General features: G+C 38.4%; 1 protein-coding gene across 10 annotated transcripts in view; it reads right to left on the bottom strand.

Moving 5' to 3' along the window:
* The window catches only part of RBMS3 (RNA binding motif single stranded interacting protein 3), a 718572-nt gene that overhangs the window by 118919 nt on the left and 581817 nt on the right, over positions 1–17836 (bottom strand). For all 10 annotated transcript variants that reach the window (XM_061195214.1, XM_061195213.1, XM_061195218.1 and 7 more), the window contains one exon: positions 15432–15538. In XM_061195214.1, the coding sequence (XP_061051197.1) occupies positions 15432–15538 (107 nt within the window). The remainder of the gene's footprint in view (positions 1–15431; positions 15539–17836) is intronic.

The following is a 17836-nucleotide window of genomic DNA, read 5'->3' as shown; positions in this document are numbered from 1 at the left end:
CCTAAGCTTCTCTCCCCTAACTTATCCAAGATGTCACACCAAAGACAGGATGCAAAAAACAGGCTTTGTACTCAATAAAGATATTGTTATTTAATAAGAGATTTAAATGATCATTGTATCTTCAGACCCCTGTTCACCCCCAAATTGTTTAAATCCCAGGGGACTTGTAGGAAGCCACGTTTAACTGTTTTCCTTGAACGTATTTTCCAATAGTGCTCAGAGACCAATGCCTTTCTTGAATTATAGGTCTTCAATATTCTCTTTTTATGCCATGTGTATTTGTTCAGGCAATGTCAGGTAAAGATTTTTTTCTTTCACATTTGAATTCCTCATGGATTATAGTTAACCTCATGGATTATATTTAACCATGGATTATAGTTAACCAATCCTCATGGATTATAGTTAACCAATCAGGTCTAGCTAGGAATATGGTAATTATCACAAAAATTCTCTCTCTTTCTTGAATAGTATTTGATAATCAGAAAGCCTAAGTTGGCCTCTTCCTCCATCTTAAACCTCCACTCATCTTTCAGAAGATGGAAAGAACTAAATAGATGATGATATGGTTTAGTGAAAAGAATATATGTTTTGGACCTGGGTCCAAGTCTTAGCTCTGTTGTTCTCTAGCACTGTGACCTCAGGCAAGTTATTTAATCTATTTGAGCCTCATTTTCCTAAACTGTCAAGTGGTATAGTAATATCTACCTCAGATGATTGTTGCGAAATTTAAAAGATATTACTTTTGTGAAATGCCCACCACAGTGCCTGGAGAGAAGACACATACGTAAACATTGTAACACAAAGCAACACGTGGTAAGTGCCCCGTGAGGGTATGCATGAGGTGCAGGGGAGAGGCCAGGGTGGTCAGGGAAGGTACTTGGAGGAGGTACAGGTGAGAGATTTCCATAGATGGAGATGAGAGGCGGAGGCCAGCTTAAGCAGAAGGAATAATAGCATGGAAAAGGTGTGTGAATAAAAAGGGCAAGGCGGACGATCCAGTTGCAGTAGAACATTGGAGGGAGCAGTCGACAATAAGATTTGGAAGGAAAGGCGGAAGGTCTTGATTGCTTGGCTCCTCTTGGGGAGCCACGGATCATTTTTCAAGCAGGAAAATGATATAGTCAAAGAGGGCTTTGGCAACAAGAAATAGCACGAGCCCCCCTGGAAAACAGAGGGAAGAACCAGAGTGACGGGTGAGTAGGGTAGGCACTGGGGGACAGGTGGGTGGAGAGAAACTAAGGAGAGGATGAAGCCAAGTTTCATCTACTTCATGATTTTGCCTGGGGCCAGTCGTGCCTCTGAGGACCTCTGGCAAGAGGAGACAACCAGAGATCTGCATTTGGAACACTGTGGTTTACAAAGCAAGGCATGGGTTAAACAAAGGGTGTTTGAACTTAACCCGCTGGCTGAATATCACAGCAAAACAACTAACACTGGGATGCACCTGGTTTTCATTTCATGTGTAACAGATTGTTGAGTTATAATTCTAATATGGTCTTAATGCAGATTTCGCATTCCATTTCCTTTTGTTTCTTTCCACAAGGTAAAAAAGAAAATCGATTTTGCTGCTCTGTCTAGCCACCTTTGTACTGAGCTAGAACCATGAAATCGTCATTACGTAATTAACAAATTTTATGGCATGTTTACAAACTCCAGAGTCACACAAAAAGTAAAGTAACTTGGAACAAAACGAAAATGTCACACCACATAAATAGAGAAGTGATGTTTAATCCCGTCACTCTCTTTTGAAAGGGGTTTAATAAATTCACAAACATTTTCCACTTTTTAAGTTCACATTATTTGTGGATTAAAGGCATTTATGATTTATTTAAAACAAAGAGGGGACATTTTTGTCATTTTCCAGCAGCAGCTGAGTTTTGGCTTAATATTTCAGCCATAATGGGGTATTTCTAGTCCTTTCAGATAGAATCTATACTATAAGAGCTAAATAAAAACTTTAAAATATGGTTTATTGGAGTAATTAGGTGTCAATGAAAAAATGTTGCCTGCCATATCAGTAAACAAAGATTTGCAGCCATCAAGCCATCACACTACAGCCACTCTGGTGAGCCCCGAGGGAACTCAGGATAGAAACAGGATGCCCACCGTCAAATCATCAGACACTGCAGCCACCGCCCACCCCACAGTGCACCCTGAAGAGACTCAGGATGAGAAAGCACAGGATACTTGCCCCAGATAGCTGAGGTGCATATCACAGCAATGATTTCAATGAGCCCTGACTTTTGCATCTTCCCATATACAGGAAGATGCATCCTTAACTTGAGATGCCTGGTTTTCCTTAATTAACAGTAATCTTTTGATGTTCCAACTACCTGGTTTTTGTTGCAAAAACTCCTATATATCCTGGTTCCTCCCTTACCTCTTTGGAAGCAGTCTCTCAGAGTGATCTGAGATGCTGTGTCCCAGGCTTAAGTTCTCAGTTTTGTCCAACAAATAAAACGTAATTCTCAACTTTTAGGTTGCGCATTTTTTTTTCAGTCGACATAGGGACCCAAAATTATTTCCAATAAACATAGGGGATTCATTGAGACACATCATTTTGACTTAGGGGCTAGATATTTGATATCCATAACTTTAAATGAAGAAGTAATAATTATGGAAATACTGCTTAAAATGTTCTCGCTAGAGAAGGCATTACCACTTCAAGAAGACCTTTTGAACTGGAATGCTTGGTCTTATCTGAGGAGCAGAGTATCATTGACTCTAACAAAGCCACTGAAAAGATAGCTGATAGAACGGTTTCTATCATTTTCGAAACTGTTTTTACAGTGTAATGTAAATGGGAATCAAAACATTTGATTACATGGACAAATACACGCTGTAATTCCTGGAAAACTGAAACACTGATGTTGTAGCCTAATGTTTCTCCTTTTTCTAAATTCTGCCCTGACACACAATACATCATGATTGGATGAGTTACAAACGAATAATTACAAAAATTTCCAATCTTCTAAGATCAGATTTCAGGCAACACTTTAATAAATAGGTAGTAAATATTGTATATTTTAGTAAATATCGCATACTGAATTAGCACAAGATGAGTTCAGGAAGCCAAGGAAGAAAAGGATAACTTGGTTTTCCGGATATCATTTTTAAAGAGTTTAATTCTTGCAACTAATTAAACAATCTTTATAACTGTTAGCTGGCTATGGTTAAACATTCAATAAATGAAATAAGATGACAAAAAATGATATGTGAAAAGGGCTTAAAAGTATAATGTGTTATAAATGTTTAGGTACTGCTATTGCCATACAACCTCATTTAACTTTGTTTATATTTATTTACCAGCCTTTCTCTTTAGAAAACATACCTTTTAGTGAAGAAATCATGATACAAAATTACGTGTACAATATGTGTGAACAAATAAAAATTTTAAAAATTAAAAAAATCTTCGACTACTAAGGAAAAATTACTGTCAACAACGTTCAATATTGGGATAAGTATTAACTATAAATGGCTTTTTTTTCTTTCATATTTTTTTCTGGCTCTTTTAAGTTGTATATGATGAGAAATATTTTATAATGGAGGAAAAACCAAAGAAACATACTATATCTTCTATTATTTGTTTTAAAATTATAAATTCAGGAGGGTAGAAAAAGGCATACTATTTGTAAAAGTCATATAGATCAGAGGCCTGATTCCGAAGTAAGCTTGAAAATGTCAGGAGACATTTGGGTTTGCTGGGTCAGTAGAATACAGAAAGCTGGGAAGGATAGGGACTGTTACAGCCAGAAGGGTCAAGGTGAGAACGAGCAGGGGGGTCAAGAATGAAGACCGAAAATCCAGGGTTAATGATTCAGGGTTTCTAGTGGTGGAAGCTAGTAACAATTTATAAATCCAAAGGCCAAACTGGCTGAGAAATTGAAGGTTTCATATGTGATCCCAGAAGTGCGGATATCCAAGACATTCAGAGGAATCAATAAAAATCACCAGAAAACCACAAAATGATCAATACGCCGTCAAGCTTTTGGCCAAAGAAAGGGCTTTTAACTTCCTTCCTGTTAAGAGAGTGTGCTTGCTGAAGAGGATGTGAGAGCCTGAACTCCTGGCCTTCACAAGAGGCAAGTGGTAGGGTTTTACCGGGAATGGCTCTGGCATGGATACGCGACCACTAAGTGGTCCGTGTCTCCTGGGAGAGGCAGTCAACCATGTAAGGCAGATCTCTGCTCTCACCTGCTGGAGGGATGCTCCTTGGGCTTTGTGCAGCCAGTCCCTCTTCTAAAGAGAGGATGAGGGACAAATGAGACGGGAGACAAGGAAATGTCCAAAGCCTACAAAAGGGAGCCAATACTGCATGGTCCTGAGATAAGACAGAAATCCTACCTAACTGTCCCAAAAGATGCCAACCAACCTGTGAACTGGCTTACAGTACACTCCCTGACTTTCATAATTTCTGAACCCCCAAATCACTGTTATTCCAAATCGTATTTGATTAGTTTGCATCATTTGGCCAGGGATTTTTTTTTTTTCCCTTCTCCTTTCAAAACTCCTTTCCCTCTGCTTCTGTGAGGCTCTCCCCTAGTTTTCTTCTGACCTCTCAGAGGGCTTTTTCTTGCTCCATCTGCCTTTGAGGTGCCAGTGCTCAGGACCAGGGTTTCCCTCCTTCTCTCTCCTACACAGTGATGACATTCACTTTCTGATCCCAACTATTGTTTATTACCAAGTGATGCCCAAATCTTGGTCTCAAACTCAAGTATCCATACTGAGTTCCAGACACTTATTGCCAAGTTAAATTAGTAAGTTCATGTATCATCAGTATCTTTTTTTAGGTTATCATTTCTTGTTTGGGTGTTTACTACTATCCTTTGGTAAAAATATCTTCTCCAGCCTTTGCTTGCACCTTCCTTTCCATCCACCAGCCATACCATCATGCTGTGAAATGTGTTCTTATGATAGGCAAATCTGACCACATTGGTGGCATCTTATCACCTTTGAGATAAAACATGGCTTACAGAGCCCTTCATGATCAAATGTGTATGTACCTCCTGACCTCCACAACTTTCCTGTGCAATTCCAGACCCCACCCTTCACCAAACTCAGACATACACTCACCCTGCCCTATAGTGTTAACCTCTGGGCCTTTGCTGCTATAGGTTTTGGCTGGAAATTTTCTGTATCATTGTCTGAGGGAATATTGCAATGCTCTTCTCCCAGTCTCAGGCTAAATGTCATAGCCTCTAAAAGCCATTTCTCTCTCCATGAAGCATTAACCTCTGCCTTAGTTCTGCCCCCATGACGCAGGATGGGAGCTAACATGACCACACTCTGCCATGCGTATGCCTCTCTTAACCAGGCTCCTGGCTGTTTCCATCTTGGTATCTCTTCTTCCTGAACCAGTGCTTGGAATGTAACAGACTCAGTAAATGTTTGTTCAATGAATTAGTAAATGAATATATTTCCACTGCGGGGAATGGAAATTTTGTGCAGTGGAAATGTGGAGCCCCAACCGCTGGACTGTCAGGGAATTCCCAAATTTGTATTTGAAAATGGAATTGGAGTGTTTTAGATTTTCCTTATTAGCAAAATTTCCTTAAAAAAATTTCAAGTGAACTCACTCAAATGTCTAAAGACAATGTCTCAGCCCTTGATTGATTAGTAGAGATGGGGGGAAGCAAAATGATTGTTGGGGTCATTGGGAGACCTTCCCGATGTAACAGGGCAGCCCGTGCACATGAACCATATCATGAGCGGGAGCCCAGGAGGAACTCGAGGCCCCTCTGTACCCAGGCATCTGACCCCAAGTGCAGAGAAGAGGAGATCGTTAAAAGTCCTCTTGAAATCTCCAGGAGTTTGTCAGGAATCAAGCAAATGAAATGCAGGGGATTTATCACTTAAAAAAAAGATAGTAAAAACAGGCAGAGAATAGAGATAATTTGCCTCCTTGTGTTTGGGAAGAGAACATCAAGGACAGTTATGCTATTGTTTATGAACTCTGTCATCTCGATATTTCTCCTTTTTTGGCTTTCGCTACAGCATTCTTGTCAGACAGAGATGCTCTCCCTTATCTTACAACAGAGAAGGACAAGATAAAAAGATGCAGACAGAATTAAGACTGGAAGGCTGAGAAAGTCTATGGCGGCACACACAGAAAATCATTGTTAAAAAGGAAGCAGGGCTTCCCTGGTGGCGCAGTGGTTAAAGATCCGCCTGCCAATGCAAGGGACACGGGTTCGAACCCTGGTCCGGGAAGATCCCACATGCCAAGGAGCAACTAAGCCCGTGCACCACAACTACTGAGCATGCACTCTAGAGCCTGCGAGCCACAACCACTGAAGCCTGTGCGCCTAGAGCCCGTGCTCCGCAACAGAAGCCACCGCAATGAGAAGCCCGGGCACCACAACCAAGAGTAGCCCCTGCTCTCTGCAAGTAGAGAAAGCCCACGCGCAGCAACGAAGACCCAATGCAGCCAAAAATAAAAATAAATAAATAAATAAAATTAAAAAAAAAAAAGAAGGAAGCAGAAGAAAAGGTATCATAGCATTATACCATGCAGCTAAAGGTCTCAAAGTCTTGGGGAAAAAAAAGTGCTAGTCTGAGTTCGTCATTAAAACCAAAGTTAAATGAAGCCTTGATTGATAATCATAAAAGAGATAAGAGAACATTGTCATATTTAATGTAGGTACTTCTGTTTTTATCTCTATCTAAATGACTGATCTTCATAGATTCCAAGACACAGTTTTGTTGTTTTTTTTTTTAATTTTTATTTTATATTGGAGTATAGCTGATTAACAATGTTGTGTTAGTTTCAGGCATACAGCAATCCAAGACATAGTTTTGTTTTATTTTTTAATATCCATGAAATCGGGGCTCACAGTATACTTGATGGCAATTGAGAGTTTGGCAAGTTTCTCCTCTTTTTTAGTGGTATTTAATATAACACTTTATCTTTAATTGATGGTGTCTTAGAGTCAATGATGTAGTGTATATACTATTAATCTCCACAATAACATGGGTAAATAGGGTAAAAAATATCAGATGCTGAGGTTGCATCCAGGGCGAGCCTGTGCAGCTAGACAGCTGAAAGTCCCAGGTATCTAGCTAATTGATCCGTATTCTGCCAGGTCCCAGCTATAGTCTGATGTTACCTTGAGGTCATAAGCTGCAGCTTAAATATTGATGGGGATGATTCTGCATCTTGTGACAGGTGGGTTGCCAAGACAGTGTCAACAACTCCAGAAATCCCCCAGGTTGTTGATGCCCCACTTAGCTGCCCTGATCCGTGGAGACTGGGTCAAGGGCATAGAGGAGACATGGAGTTCAACCATCAGCCTTTCTCCTTGTAATTGCTTGATGTAATCTTCCCAGACTTCAGCCCCTCCTAATTCTCCCAACACTATCCCCTCCCCAAGAATATAAGTAAGTTTTCCCATTCTCCTCCTTGGGAATGGAGAGGAGACAGAGGACTAGAGCTTGTCATCAATCACATTTTATCCAAACTTACACTATTACAGGAATTTACAAGATTTACCTTTAGTGATCATAGGTTAGTAAATATTAGACCCAGCAGCTTTAAAATAAGAACACTTAACTAAGAAAGCATTCATGCTGAGTTACTAAGAATTCAAGTTCTTTTGCCAATGGGAAGATTTCTTTTGAGATTAGAAGGGTCATTCACCTTGAGTCTGCTTTCGAAATTGCAGGCAAAGCACATGAAATGAAAACACTACATCTGGTGGGCTGGCTAACACACTTAACTGCAAGTGCTGTCGTGTATCATAACAGCCAATTGCTCTTTTCAAGATCACATATGTAAAGATTCTCCTTCAGTTCAAAGTTAAAAGGACTATTTGCAGAACCTGACCATGTTGCTAGATACATCTTAACCTTTTTCCCAAGGTCTCATTAAAGAAAAGAATTGGACAACTAACTGCCAAGCACTATGATACATCCAATGGAAACAGTAGCAAACTATGTAGATGATGTTTCTACTTTCATGGAATATGTTTGAAGATAACCTGAATCTACATGCAACTATTACTAAGATTTTCAGATAATTCTTTAGCTATACAATTTCATAGGAAACTGTGTTTCAATTTCTCCTCAAAGTATTACTTCTAATGGCTCATTGGGGCAGGACTTCAATTCCATATCTCTGAAACAAATTTTCTAATGTTCAGTATTGTAAAATAAAATTGTAGTCAATATGGCTCCCAAGCTAACAGAAATGATGAATTCCTGGGCCTGTTGTCAGGTTCTTCTCATACTTAATACGAAGGACATTGACTGGTGACTGATCAAATAGTTTGGAAGCAGGATGCACTAGTCAGAAAAGATCCAACTGAAGGCCAGGGGGCCACGTGTTTGAGTTGTGCCTTGTTTTCCTCACTGCTAAGAATGTCTCAAAGCATGTGCTTTACAGTAACATTGGTAACAACTACTGACAGCCAAATGCTTTCAAGAAACTCAACAAAATATTCTGTTGCTGGGTTCCCTATGAATTGTGACTGGAGTGATAGCCTCTTCTCTCCAGATTTTATGGAGCATGTTTGCTGTTACTTCCACAGACATCTACATGCCCTTCAGCATCAATAATGTCCATATAAATGTGACCCAGTTTGGTTCCTAAAGAGCCAAAATGGCTTCTTCTCAGATGCAAAGAGGTGTGTAAATAAGAATGATATAAATGATAGTAGAAATAATTCAATGTATTAGGCTAATGACTTTTTCTTGCTAAGGAAGATACGTGAATCTTTACATTGGGTCAAATGTTTAAGGATTTTGTGAAATAATTCCAAGTCTACTAGTCACTCATGGACTCATTAAATTAATGAAAACAGGATCAGAGCTTTTTCCAAATTCCTTAGAAAGTTTTACACATATTGGTTGAGTAGAGTAAGAACTAATGTCTTTAAATCCATTAAGACTGACAATAGACTGTAACACAACTCTTCAAATTAAGACAGTTGGCTCATACACTGGTAACAGTTACTTTTGATACCCATGCACATTATTTTTTACATCAGTGGGAGAGACATAAACTTAACCAAGAGACTGGATCCCATTCAATGGCAGTGATCATAAAACAAGATAAAATTGATTCTTGTTATTTGAAGTAATTCTATTCTATTAAGTCACCATGAACACTGAATTAGGGAATACTGAATCACTGCTCCTAGAGGAAATATATGGTTAGGTTCCTGCAAGAGTCTGGTCACAACATTTTCACCAACTGATCAATAGATAACCTTGTTTTATATCTCTTTTTCTCTAAAGACACCATATTTAATATATATTGTTGATTCATTAACATTGAACTCAAAACCAACAGCGCTCTAAGTCATGCCTGAACAAAGCTTATCTTCACTTTTCCATATTTTTTCTGTAAGGCACATTATAGATTTCTTTCACATAGAAACACTAGACAACACTTCAGCACTACACTTGAGGGCCATTTTAAAGAGTGAAAAGTACGAACAAACAAAACCTGTAACCCTAAATAAACCAAAGAAAGGACATTAGTTGATAGTATAAGAACTGAAACAAGAAGGCAAAGCATCACGCACTCAACCTCATCTGGGGGGTATATGTTTGGTGACTCAAACTTTTTGCTGCTCTGCACATCTTCAAATGACCATAAAAACACCATGAGTATTGATCCTGGGTACCAAATAAATTTTAGAAAGTGGGATAAATTTACAAATCTGGTTCCCACGAATAATGAAGATCAACTGTATCTTTTTTCAAACTGATTATTTCGTGAGTCTGAGTCTTTCATTAAACAAAAGGAAATTTTATAAATTAATAGCACTATTTATAAGGATTCTAAAAATTCCTTACACAGAAGAATTTGGTAACCTCACCCTTGAAATAGATTAGGAGGCAGAAGCTTAAAGACTATTTACATTCAGTACTATGAAGTCCGTAGAATATGCAAGAAAATTCATTTGCTAATTCTTTGTTAAATCCAGAAAGTCACCAGTTGTGGCATCAGAATGCTTCTTCTGTCAAAGATAATAGTTTTGAAAGATACTGGAAAGTACTTGACCATGAGGAGTACTTTTCATAGCCACGGAGGTTGTATAAGCACTTTTGTAAACGTCATTATTTGCCAGAATAGGTAGGTTAATAATTCATCTTCTTTCCCTTTAAAAACACCAACCATGTAATTCATCAGTAGCTCAATCTTTTCCTTGGTATCTACAAGAGTTCATGTTTTTCTTTTACTTTTTTTTCTTTTTCTTTCATCTTCTCCATCCAAGTCCCCCTCTCCTTGCCAGCTCTTGGCTTTTTTGATTACATGACCTTCAAGGGAAAATTGGCTAGAAATTTGAAAATCACGTAATGTTCAGTGCCAAATAATGCTTGGAATGCAAATAACGATTGTGGATATGATCTTATAAAAACATTAACAAAACGTGGGTCAAAGTTTGTCATTCAGCTTGAAAGCTGTGGATTTGTGACTTAAACTCCAGTGTCTGACCCCGTTAGCCACTCAAGTAGAGTGCCTGGTAAATTACGATCAAAAGCAAACAATTTTGAGCATATCACAGACGTTGACACACATGATTCCTTAAAGTTCAGAAAGAATTATTATTCTCAGTTGGGCACACTAGAGGACTCAAGATTTATTAAATAACAACTCAAAGCTCAAGTTACTTCTCTTAACTTTATTCTGTCAGAGCCACTCAGCACCCATGAGCATGGATGCCTCTACGGGATGGGTAACAAAGCAGAACTTTCAGGAGAATTGGGGGTGTGGGGGGGTTTAAATGTAGACAAATCAGCTACCTACCCTGAAAAACAAACAACCAATCAATCAAATGAACAGTTAATGGTTAGTAACATGACAAATGTGAGCCGATATTCGTGCGGCTGCTGTTTTTGTTGTTAGTTTTGCTGTTATTTTGGCTTTGGCTTTCTTTAACTGTTGTGTAGGTACAAAGCCAGTTACAGTCAGTGATTTTATTTCTACAACCTAAATTGTATTCAATTCTACTTTTAATCTCCTACTTTGCCACTTTAGGTTCCAAGGGGGTAGGGAGTCTGGTCTATATGTTTCCATCATGTCTGTAGTATCCAGTCTTGGATACTTTGGCTTCAACTTCATGTCACCAGCTGCAGTAGCCCCTAACAAAAGTCAGCCTGTACTTTGAAACTTTGAAGCTGGGCACTGACTTCTCCCCTCCAGCTAGGAAAGTCCTAGATAACATATTCCTCCTGAAGAAGGCTGTTTCATCTACATTGAAAATCTGTTATTTAGTGTAGCCACTTTTATTATCTTATCTAGACCTTCTGGAGAACTTGCTGCAGCTTCTACATCAGCACTTGCTGCTTCACTTTGCACTTTGATGTTACGGAGATGGAGTCTTTCCTTAAACCTCCTTAAACCTCTGCTAGCTTCATACTCTTCTTCTGCAGCTTCCTCACCTCTTTCACCGTTCCTAGAATTGAAGAGAGTTAGGGCCTGACTATGGATCAGGCTTTGGCCTAAGGGAATGTTGTGGCTGGTTTGGTCTTCTATCCAGACCACTAAAACTGTCTCTGTGTCAGCAATAAGGCTATTCTGCTTTTTTATCTTTCACGTGTTCACTGGAGTAGCGCTTTTAATTTCCTTCAAGAACTTTTCCTTTGCAGTGACTACTTGGCCAACTTTCAGCCTATCTGGGCTTTCGACATGCCTTCCTCACTAAGCTTAATTATTTCTAGCTTTTGATTTAAAGTGAGGGACGTGGGACTCTTCCTTTCACTTGAACACTTAGAGACCATTAATTAGCCTAATTTCAGCATTGCCTCAGAAAACAGGGAGGTCCGAGAAGAGGGAGAGAGATGGGGGAATGGCCAGTGAGTGGAGCAGTCAGAACACACACACCATCTTATATGGACACAGTTCATGATGCCCCAAAACAATCACAATAATCACATCAAAGATCACTGATCACAGATCACCATAACAAATATAATAATAATGAAAAATTTTGAAATAGTGCGAGAATTATGAAAATGTGACACAAAGACAGGAAGTACGGAAATGCTGCTGGAAAAATGGCACCAATAGACTTGCTCAATGCAGGGTTGCCACAAACGTCAATTTGTAAAAGACACAATATCTGTCAAGTGCAGAAAAGCGAAGTGCAGTAAAATAAGGTCTGCCTGAATGCAAGTCTAGTCACCTGCTACTCAGCCAGACATTAAAGTGATGGGCAAAAATGTAAAACAGTGCCTTTCTTCTAAAAAAAAAAAAAAAAAGTCTTTAATTTAAAAAATATAGCACTTTCCATAAAAAAGTACTATTTTTGTTAACAGGTGATGGGTTTTTTTTTTAATGAACTAATAACTAATAATTTTTAAGAGTATAAAGGAAAACAAAGACCAAAGAATTTGATGAAGGCTGCATTAAGAAATAAAATGGTAAGACAGTTAGAGCCCTTGGAAAGAGAGGGCTCACAGCCCCAATCCCTGGCCCTTCTGCTGATAGCTTTGGGTGTCACTTGAGAGATTAGTTAATAACTTAAAAATATTCCAGTGTTCTTCACTTCTGCAAAAGTATGTCTGCCAGCATATACTTATATTTCAAAACCTGGCTAATTTACACTAATTTATGTGTATAACGTGTTCAGTAATAGCATTTCACCAAACTATGCTAGAAGAACGGTTATCAAAATGCCACCCAGAATAAAACAGCTTTACATAATAAATTAAAATTTTAATTAGCCTATCAATTTTCATGTTTAAGGTACTTCAAAGTTGCTTGCAAGCCACTGGTTTTGTATCTGAAGCATTGCCTCAGAAATCTTTTTCACACTATCATTTTTCACCTGACTCAAGAGAGAGGACAAGTAAACATTAGCCTCATTCTGGGCTATGATCTCAGGTTGTGAAGCAACAGAATCTAAATGATCATTTTTTATTTTATCTAAGGCAATGATGATTGAAAGGTTTACCATTATTTTATATAACAAAACAAACAAGCAAAAACAAACCACCCAAATGATCTCCTTATAAAGCTGGAATGCCAAAGGGCTACAAGGTAAATAAAATACAAAACCACCCACAAGAAATGGACTTCAAGGGAAGATGCATGTCTCAATCTGGGTGAGGGAAGGAAGCAAAAAGTTCTCTCTAAGAATCTGACCCACAGTCCTTCTTTGGTTAGAGTTTCAATTGATAAGATCTATGCGGTCAAAGACCTAAAGCAGAGAATGTAGATAGTACCCCCAGGTGACTTAACAGGAGAAAATACAAACTGTCTTGCCATTGATTATAAGAGAAGAGTCAATTTCAGCAGTGTCAAAATGTGGAAAAACAACAACAACAAAAATGTGTGTCTTAGAAACAATGAAATACAGTAACTAGAACTGACTGGTTTATAAGAAATGATTAAATATTGCTTACATAGGATTAATTTGTATGATGTCATACCTTATACACCATACTAATATACATACTTTTATTTAGTCTAGCAAGTACTATGCAAGGGGAAATAGAAGAAAAATATATGTAATAATGGTCAAAGTTATCCAATATTCTTGGTGTGTCTACTTCTAAGACCATAATCACAGAGTAAAAATTAGCATGCTCACCTCAAAACCAAGATATCTGATTAGTGTATTTTCAGTTCATGCCATTTCTGTTTCTGATTTCTTTCCTCTGAAATGTATCTGCATACTTGGAATATGTTTTTATTGGTCACAGATAAATTTATGATGGTCCCTTGATTTTCATATTCAACAAGAAAACCTATAGCTCTTAAAAAGCAACTTTTGAAAGCAAAGATTAAGAATATACTTTAAAACCTACATTTAAATTACAAGGTGGCTGGGTCCTAAATCTGACTCCACAATGCTTCCATGGCAATAGTACACGTGGTCTTTATCATGCTCTAAACCCAGAGCCCTGGATTCTGTATACAGTAGCAGGGTGGCCGCTCTTAAGTTCACATTTCTTTTATGTTTATTGGTTTGGTTTCTAAGAAATGTAGACTCAAGTGAGGTGTCTTGCTGCAATTGGTATCTATTCAGTGAATGTAATAATATAGGAACTGAAATTTCAGTCATCATTGCTAAGTTACCTAGTTAAATACTGAGGCTTTGGGTTTATGGTCTGTGATCCAGAAATCTCTAATCGGCGGGCATTTGACTCAAGAAAATTTTGAAAGATCAAATGAGTCTTTCTAGACTATGGATGACTGGCGTGGGACCATTGTGAAATCACCTTTCTTCTGGGGGCAGTGGGCTACCTGATGATCACAAACTGCCTACTAAAAACACACGGTCACACCCTACTCTCTTCTGTTCTGACTGCCTTTCTAAAATTGAAATATTGAAACTCTTGTTTTTTTTTTATTAGCTTCAAGTGTTCAATGGTGATTCTCTTTTTCCTTAAGGTAATGAGTTATAGATTATATAGTACTTAAACATAGCTATCCACTTCACAAGGGGTTTTGAGATCTGCATGGAAATACTCAAAACAGACTACAGTCTTAGAAACTGAAAAATGGCTAAAGGTTTTGCTGAGAAAAAAATCCCACCCTCTTTTCTTTCCTTACAACTGTAATCTCAGTGTTGAAAGTATAAAATGCTGCATCAAGTAGGATGCCTCTTAAATGATAAATGGATGAAGTAGATGCTTTGAATAGAAATACTAAATAAAGCTCTTCTGTTGAAATGATGGCCTTGGTACAAAATGGCATTTATTCAAGGCATTCAAACAACTCAATTCTATTTCACAAAGAATAAAAAGACCTCTTGGAAGCCCAGGCACCTTTTCCTTGTCTTCTCACAACAAAAATAACCAACAGGAATCCATTCCCAAGTGGCACTGGAGCCATAAGCTTGCTTTTCTACTGTTTTGTGTTAGGAGAGTAAAGGGATAATTAACTGTTAAGTGCTTTTCTCCTTGTTGGGAAAAGCAAAACCTTGTGTGTGTCTGCTTTTCTTTCTCCTTGACCAACAGAAAATGTCATATTTTATATTGATATTACATAAATAAGACACATATAAACATGTTTATGAGCACATGGGCATTTTGTAACTACACATATATGTGCAAGTGGAACATCTCAACAGTAGAATGAAATAAATCTAAATTTTTGTTTGTTTTTTTCAAACACAAACATTTAACTCTCACTACTGTTTTCACTGAAAATATTTTCTTAAGTAATCATACCCTCATTTTATGACTATGACACAATTATGGATCAATTCTTTGTGGCTAAGTCTTTCATTGAGTATTATAGGGTTCTAGTTTGGTTAAAGACAGAAGACTTACTGTACTGCAGAACTGAGGTCAATTTGGAAGTCCTATACTCCTCCTGAACTAATTTTATTCTGATTAAATCAATATAGGCCTGCTCATTTGCCATCTGGTTTTCTACAGGACCTGGTTCTCTCACAGCCCCGTGTGTCTGTCTTGCCACCCTCCTGAGGGATGTCTGCGGCCACATTTCTGAGCACAGGTCAGTCAGGACTCACCTCTCCTTCCCTGGGCCAAGGCCTTCCATTCTGGGTGTATTTACTTTGATTCTGTCGCTTCTTTTGTCCTCCATCAGCGAATTTGCACAGTAAAGGCTCACTAGGGGCTGGGAAGATAAGAAACCAATTTTACATTAGCAAATCCCCTTTAAAAATAAGTGATTATGTGAGTCACAGTAGTGCTTTGTAATGCATATCTTTTGAAGTCCTCTTGCTTCTGGAGAGACATTTGGCCCCCTTTTAGTTTCAACTCTGTTGGCGGCTGTTCTAACTAACTGGGCTTCAAAAAAGTACTGGCAGACCATAAAAGAATATAACAAATATTGTTGAAAAAATAATCAGTTGAAGCAGAATGTGAACTTGCCTTAGAAGTAAAGAGACAAGAATCAACCCCTTCCGATTATGTTGGTGTTAAAAACAAGACAACAAGCCCTAAATGGAGTCACTTATGCTAAGCCCCATGTCACCAAACAGAGACTTATAGTTTCAGCCTCTCTGAGAAATGGAATCTGAAACCAGTCCATCAGGAGACCCTTGGTCAGCACTAGAGAGGTAGGTAACCTGCCTGACAGACCACTGCATCCCCTAAAGGAAAGGGACCTTGTCACAACCAATCCACTTTTTGCTAGTGTGCCTTTCTTGTCCCACTCTTTTCTGCCTATAAAAGTCTTTTATTTTGTACAGCTCCTGGGAGCTCCATTCTCTCTGCTGGCTGGGATGCTGCCCAATTCATGATCTCCCACACGTGGTCCTAATTCTTTACCCTTCCTTGTATCCTTGTCTTTTGCCATGAATGACTGCTGACTGAGGGGCTCAGTTTTTCTGAGTGCCTGCCATGTATATAGGAAGTATACATGTTATTAAACTCCTGTTTGTTTTTCTCTTGTTAATCTGTCATTTATTACAGGGGGTGTCTCAGTCAAGACTTAGAAGAGTAGAGAGAAAATTATTTTTCCTCTCCTACTATACATATGTGTATGTGTGTATATGTGTATATATACATTTAAAAGTCTTTTTTTTGTGAAACCTTGGAAGCTATAGAATTGGGGAGCAGCCCTGGCAGGAAAAGAAAAGACTGAACGATTAACCTTAAGATTTCTTTTACCCACTAGCATAAAAAATTGTGCAGAAGCATCCTTGAAACAAATATTACCAGATAACAATAGTCTAGCTTGCCAAGGATCAAATATAGATAGACTAGGAAATTCTGGATTTTAAAACTATCTTGAAGTTTACCATTATTGAAAAGAGAACTTTCAAAAAATTATTTTTAACACTAGGGGAAATTTAAAAAGTCATGGGGTGAGACTTTCTTAGCTTTCAACTGAGATTATCTTTGCAAATTGTGTTTTACAGTGTCTTAGAGGTTTCAAATCTTAGCCACCCTGATATTCAAGGATCTTCATAAACTGTTAGGCTATGGATGTTGACAATGACCTATGTGTATTTATTGACATTGCTAAGTTGAAACATCTCCTGTTACTTTCTTAATTTGAAGATGATTATGATGGGAAAGAAGATAGGGCCACAATGTTTTGCTAAATAAATTAAAAAAATAAAACCCCAGAAACAAATGTTCAAATGTGTCATTAAAATAAGACGGAATATCCATAATATTACCCTTGAATTGCAGGCATGTCATTCTGATTGTTAGTTTCCCAAGGGACTATTTTATTCAGAGTGGAAGAGAAAACATTAGTAAATTATATTAATTAGATTTATATAATCTTCTAGTCCTCATGTAATTTCTAAACACCTGCAAGATAAAATCTCAACTCCTCAATTAGAAGATAAGAATTTGTGCCCTTAATCTTACCTTTCATCTGTCTCCTCTCCCCCAGTGGTTTACAGTGCCCTCACCTCTAAATGCCTTTCTTCCTGCCTGAAATTTCCTTTTGCATCTCCCTCCTACCCCGTCCCCTGGACCCATACCCTCCATCTGGCAAACTACTAATCAACCTTCAGAATGTAGCTCAAATGTCACATTCTTCTGGAAGCTGTCTCTTACTACCCCATGTCACTTCAGAGTGAAATTCCCTAATGCTTACTTGGCAGATTTTTTTCACAGGTTCAATGATGTTTTGAAACCGAGAAGGACCCTGTGGGGCCCTCCTGGGTACAAATCCTTTCCGTGTCCCCCATTTCTTCTTTGTAGGAAATAGGCTTCATTCAGCCTCCTTGACCTTCCCAGAGTTCCAAAGGGTAGATTCAAAGAGTTGCTAATCAGGGAGAGGGGAGAATGCAGAAACAAAGGAGGAACAGGCAAGAACCACTAGTGCAGCCGCCCTGGGGCAGGGTCCTGGTTCCTCCTCAAGGAATATACAGAACAATATATCTCTGAGTTCTTCTGCAGGAACTAAGGCCCCCACCCAGGTGGAGGATGATAACTTCAGGCCAAGCACAAA

This window comes from Eubalaena glacialis, chromosome 7 (genome assembly GCF_028564815.1).
Source record: "Eubalaena glacialis isolate mEubGla1 chromosome 7, mEubGla1.1.hap2.+ XY, whole genome shotgun sequence".
NCBI lineage: Eukaryota > Metazoa > Chordata > Mammalia > Artiodactyla > Balaenidae > Eubalaena > Eubalaena glacialis.
Note: the sequence above shows the minus strand (reverse complement) of the source record. Positions and strands in the feature narration are given on the sequence as shown.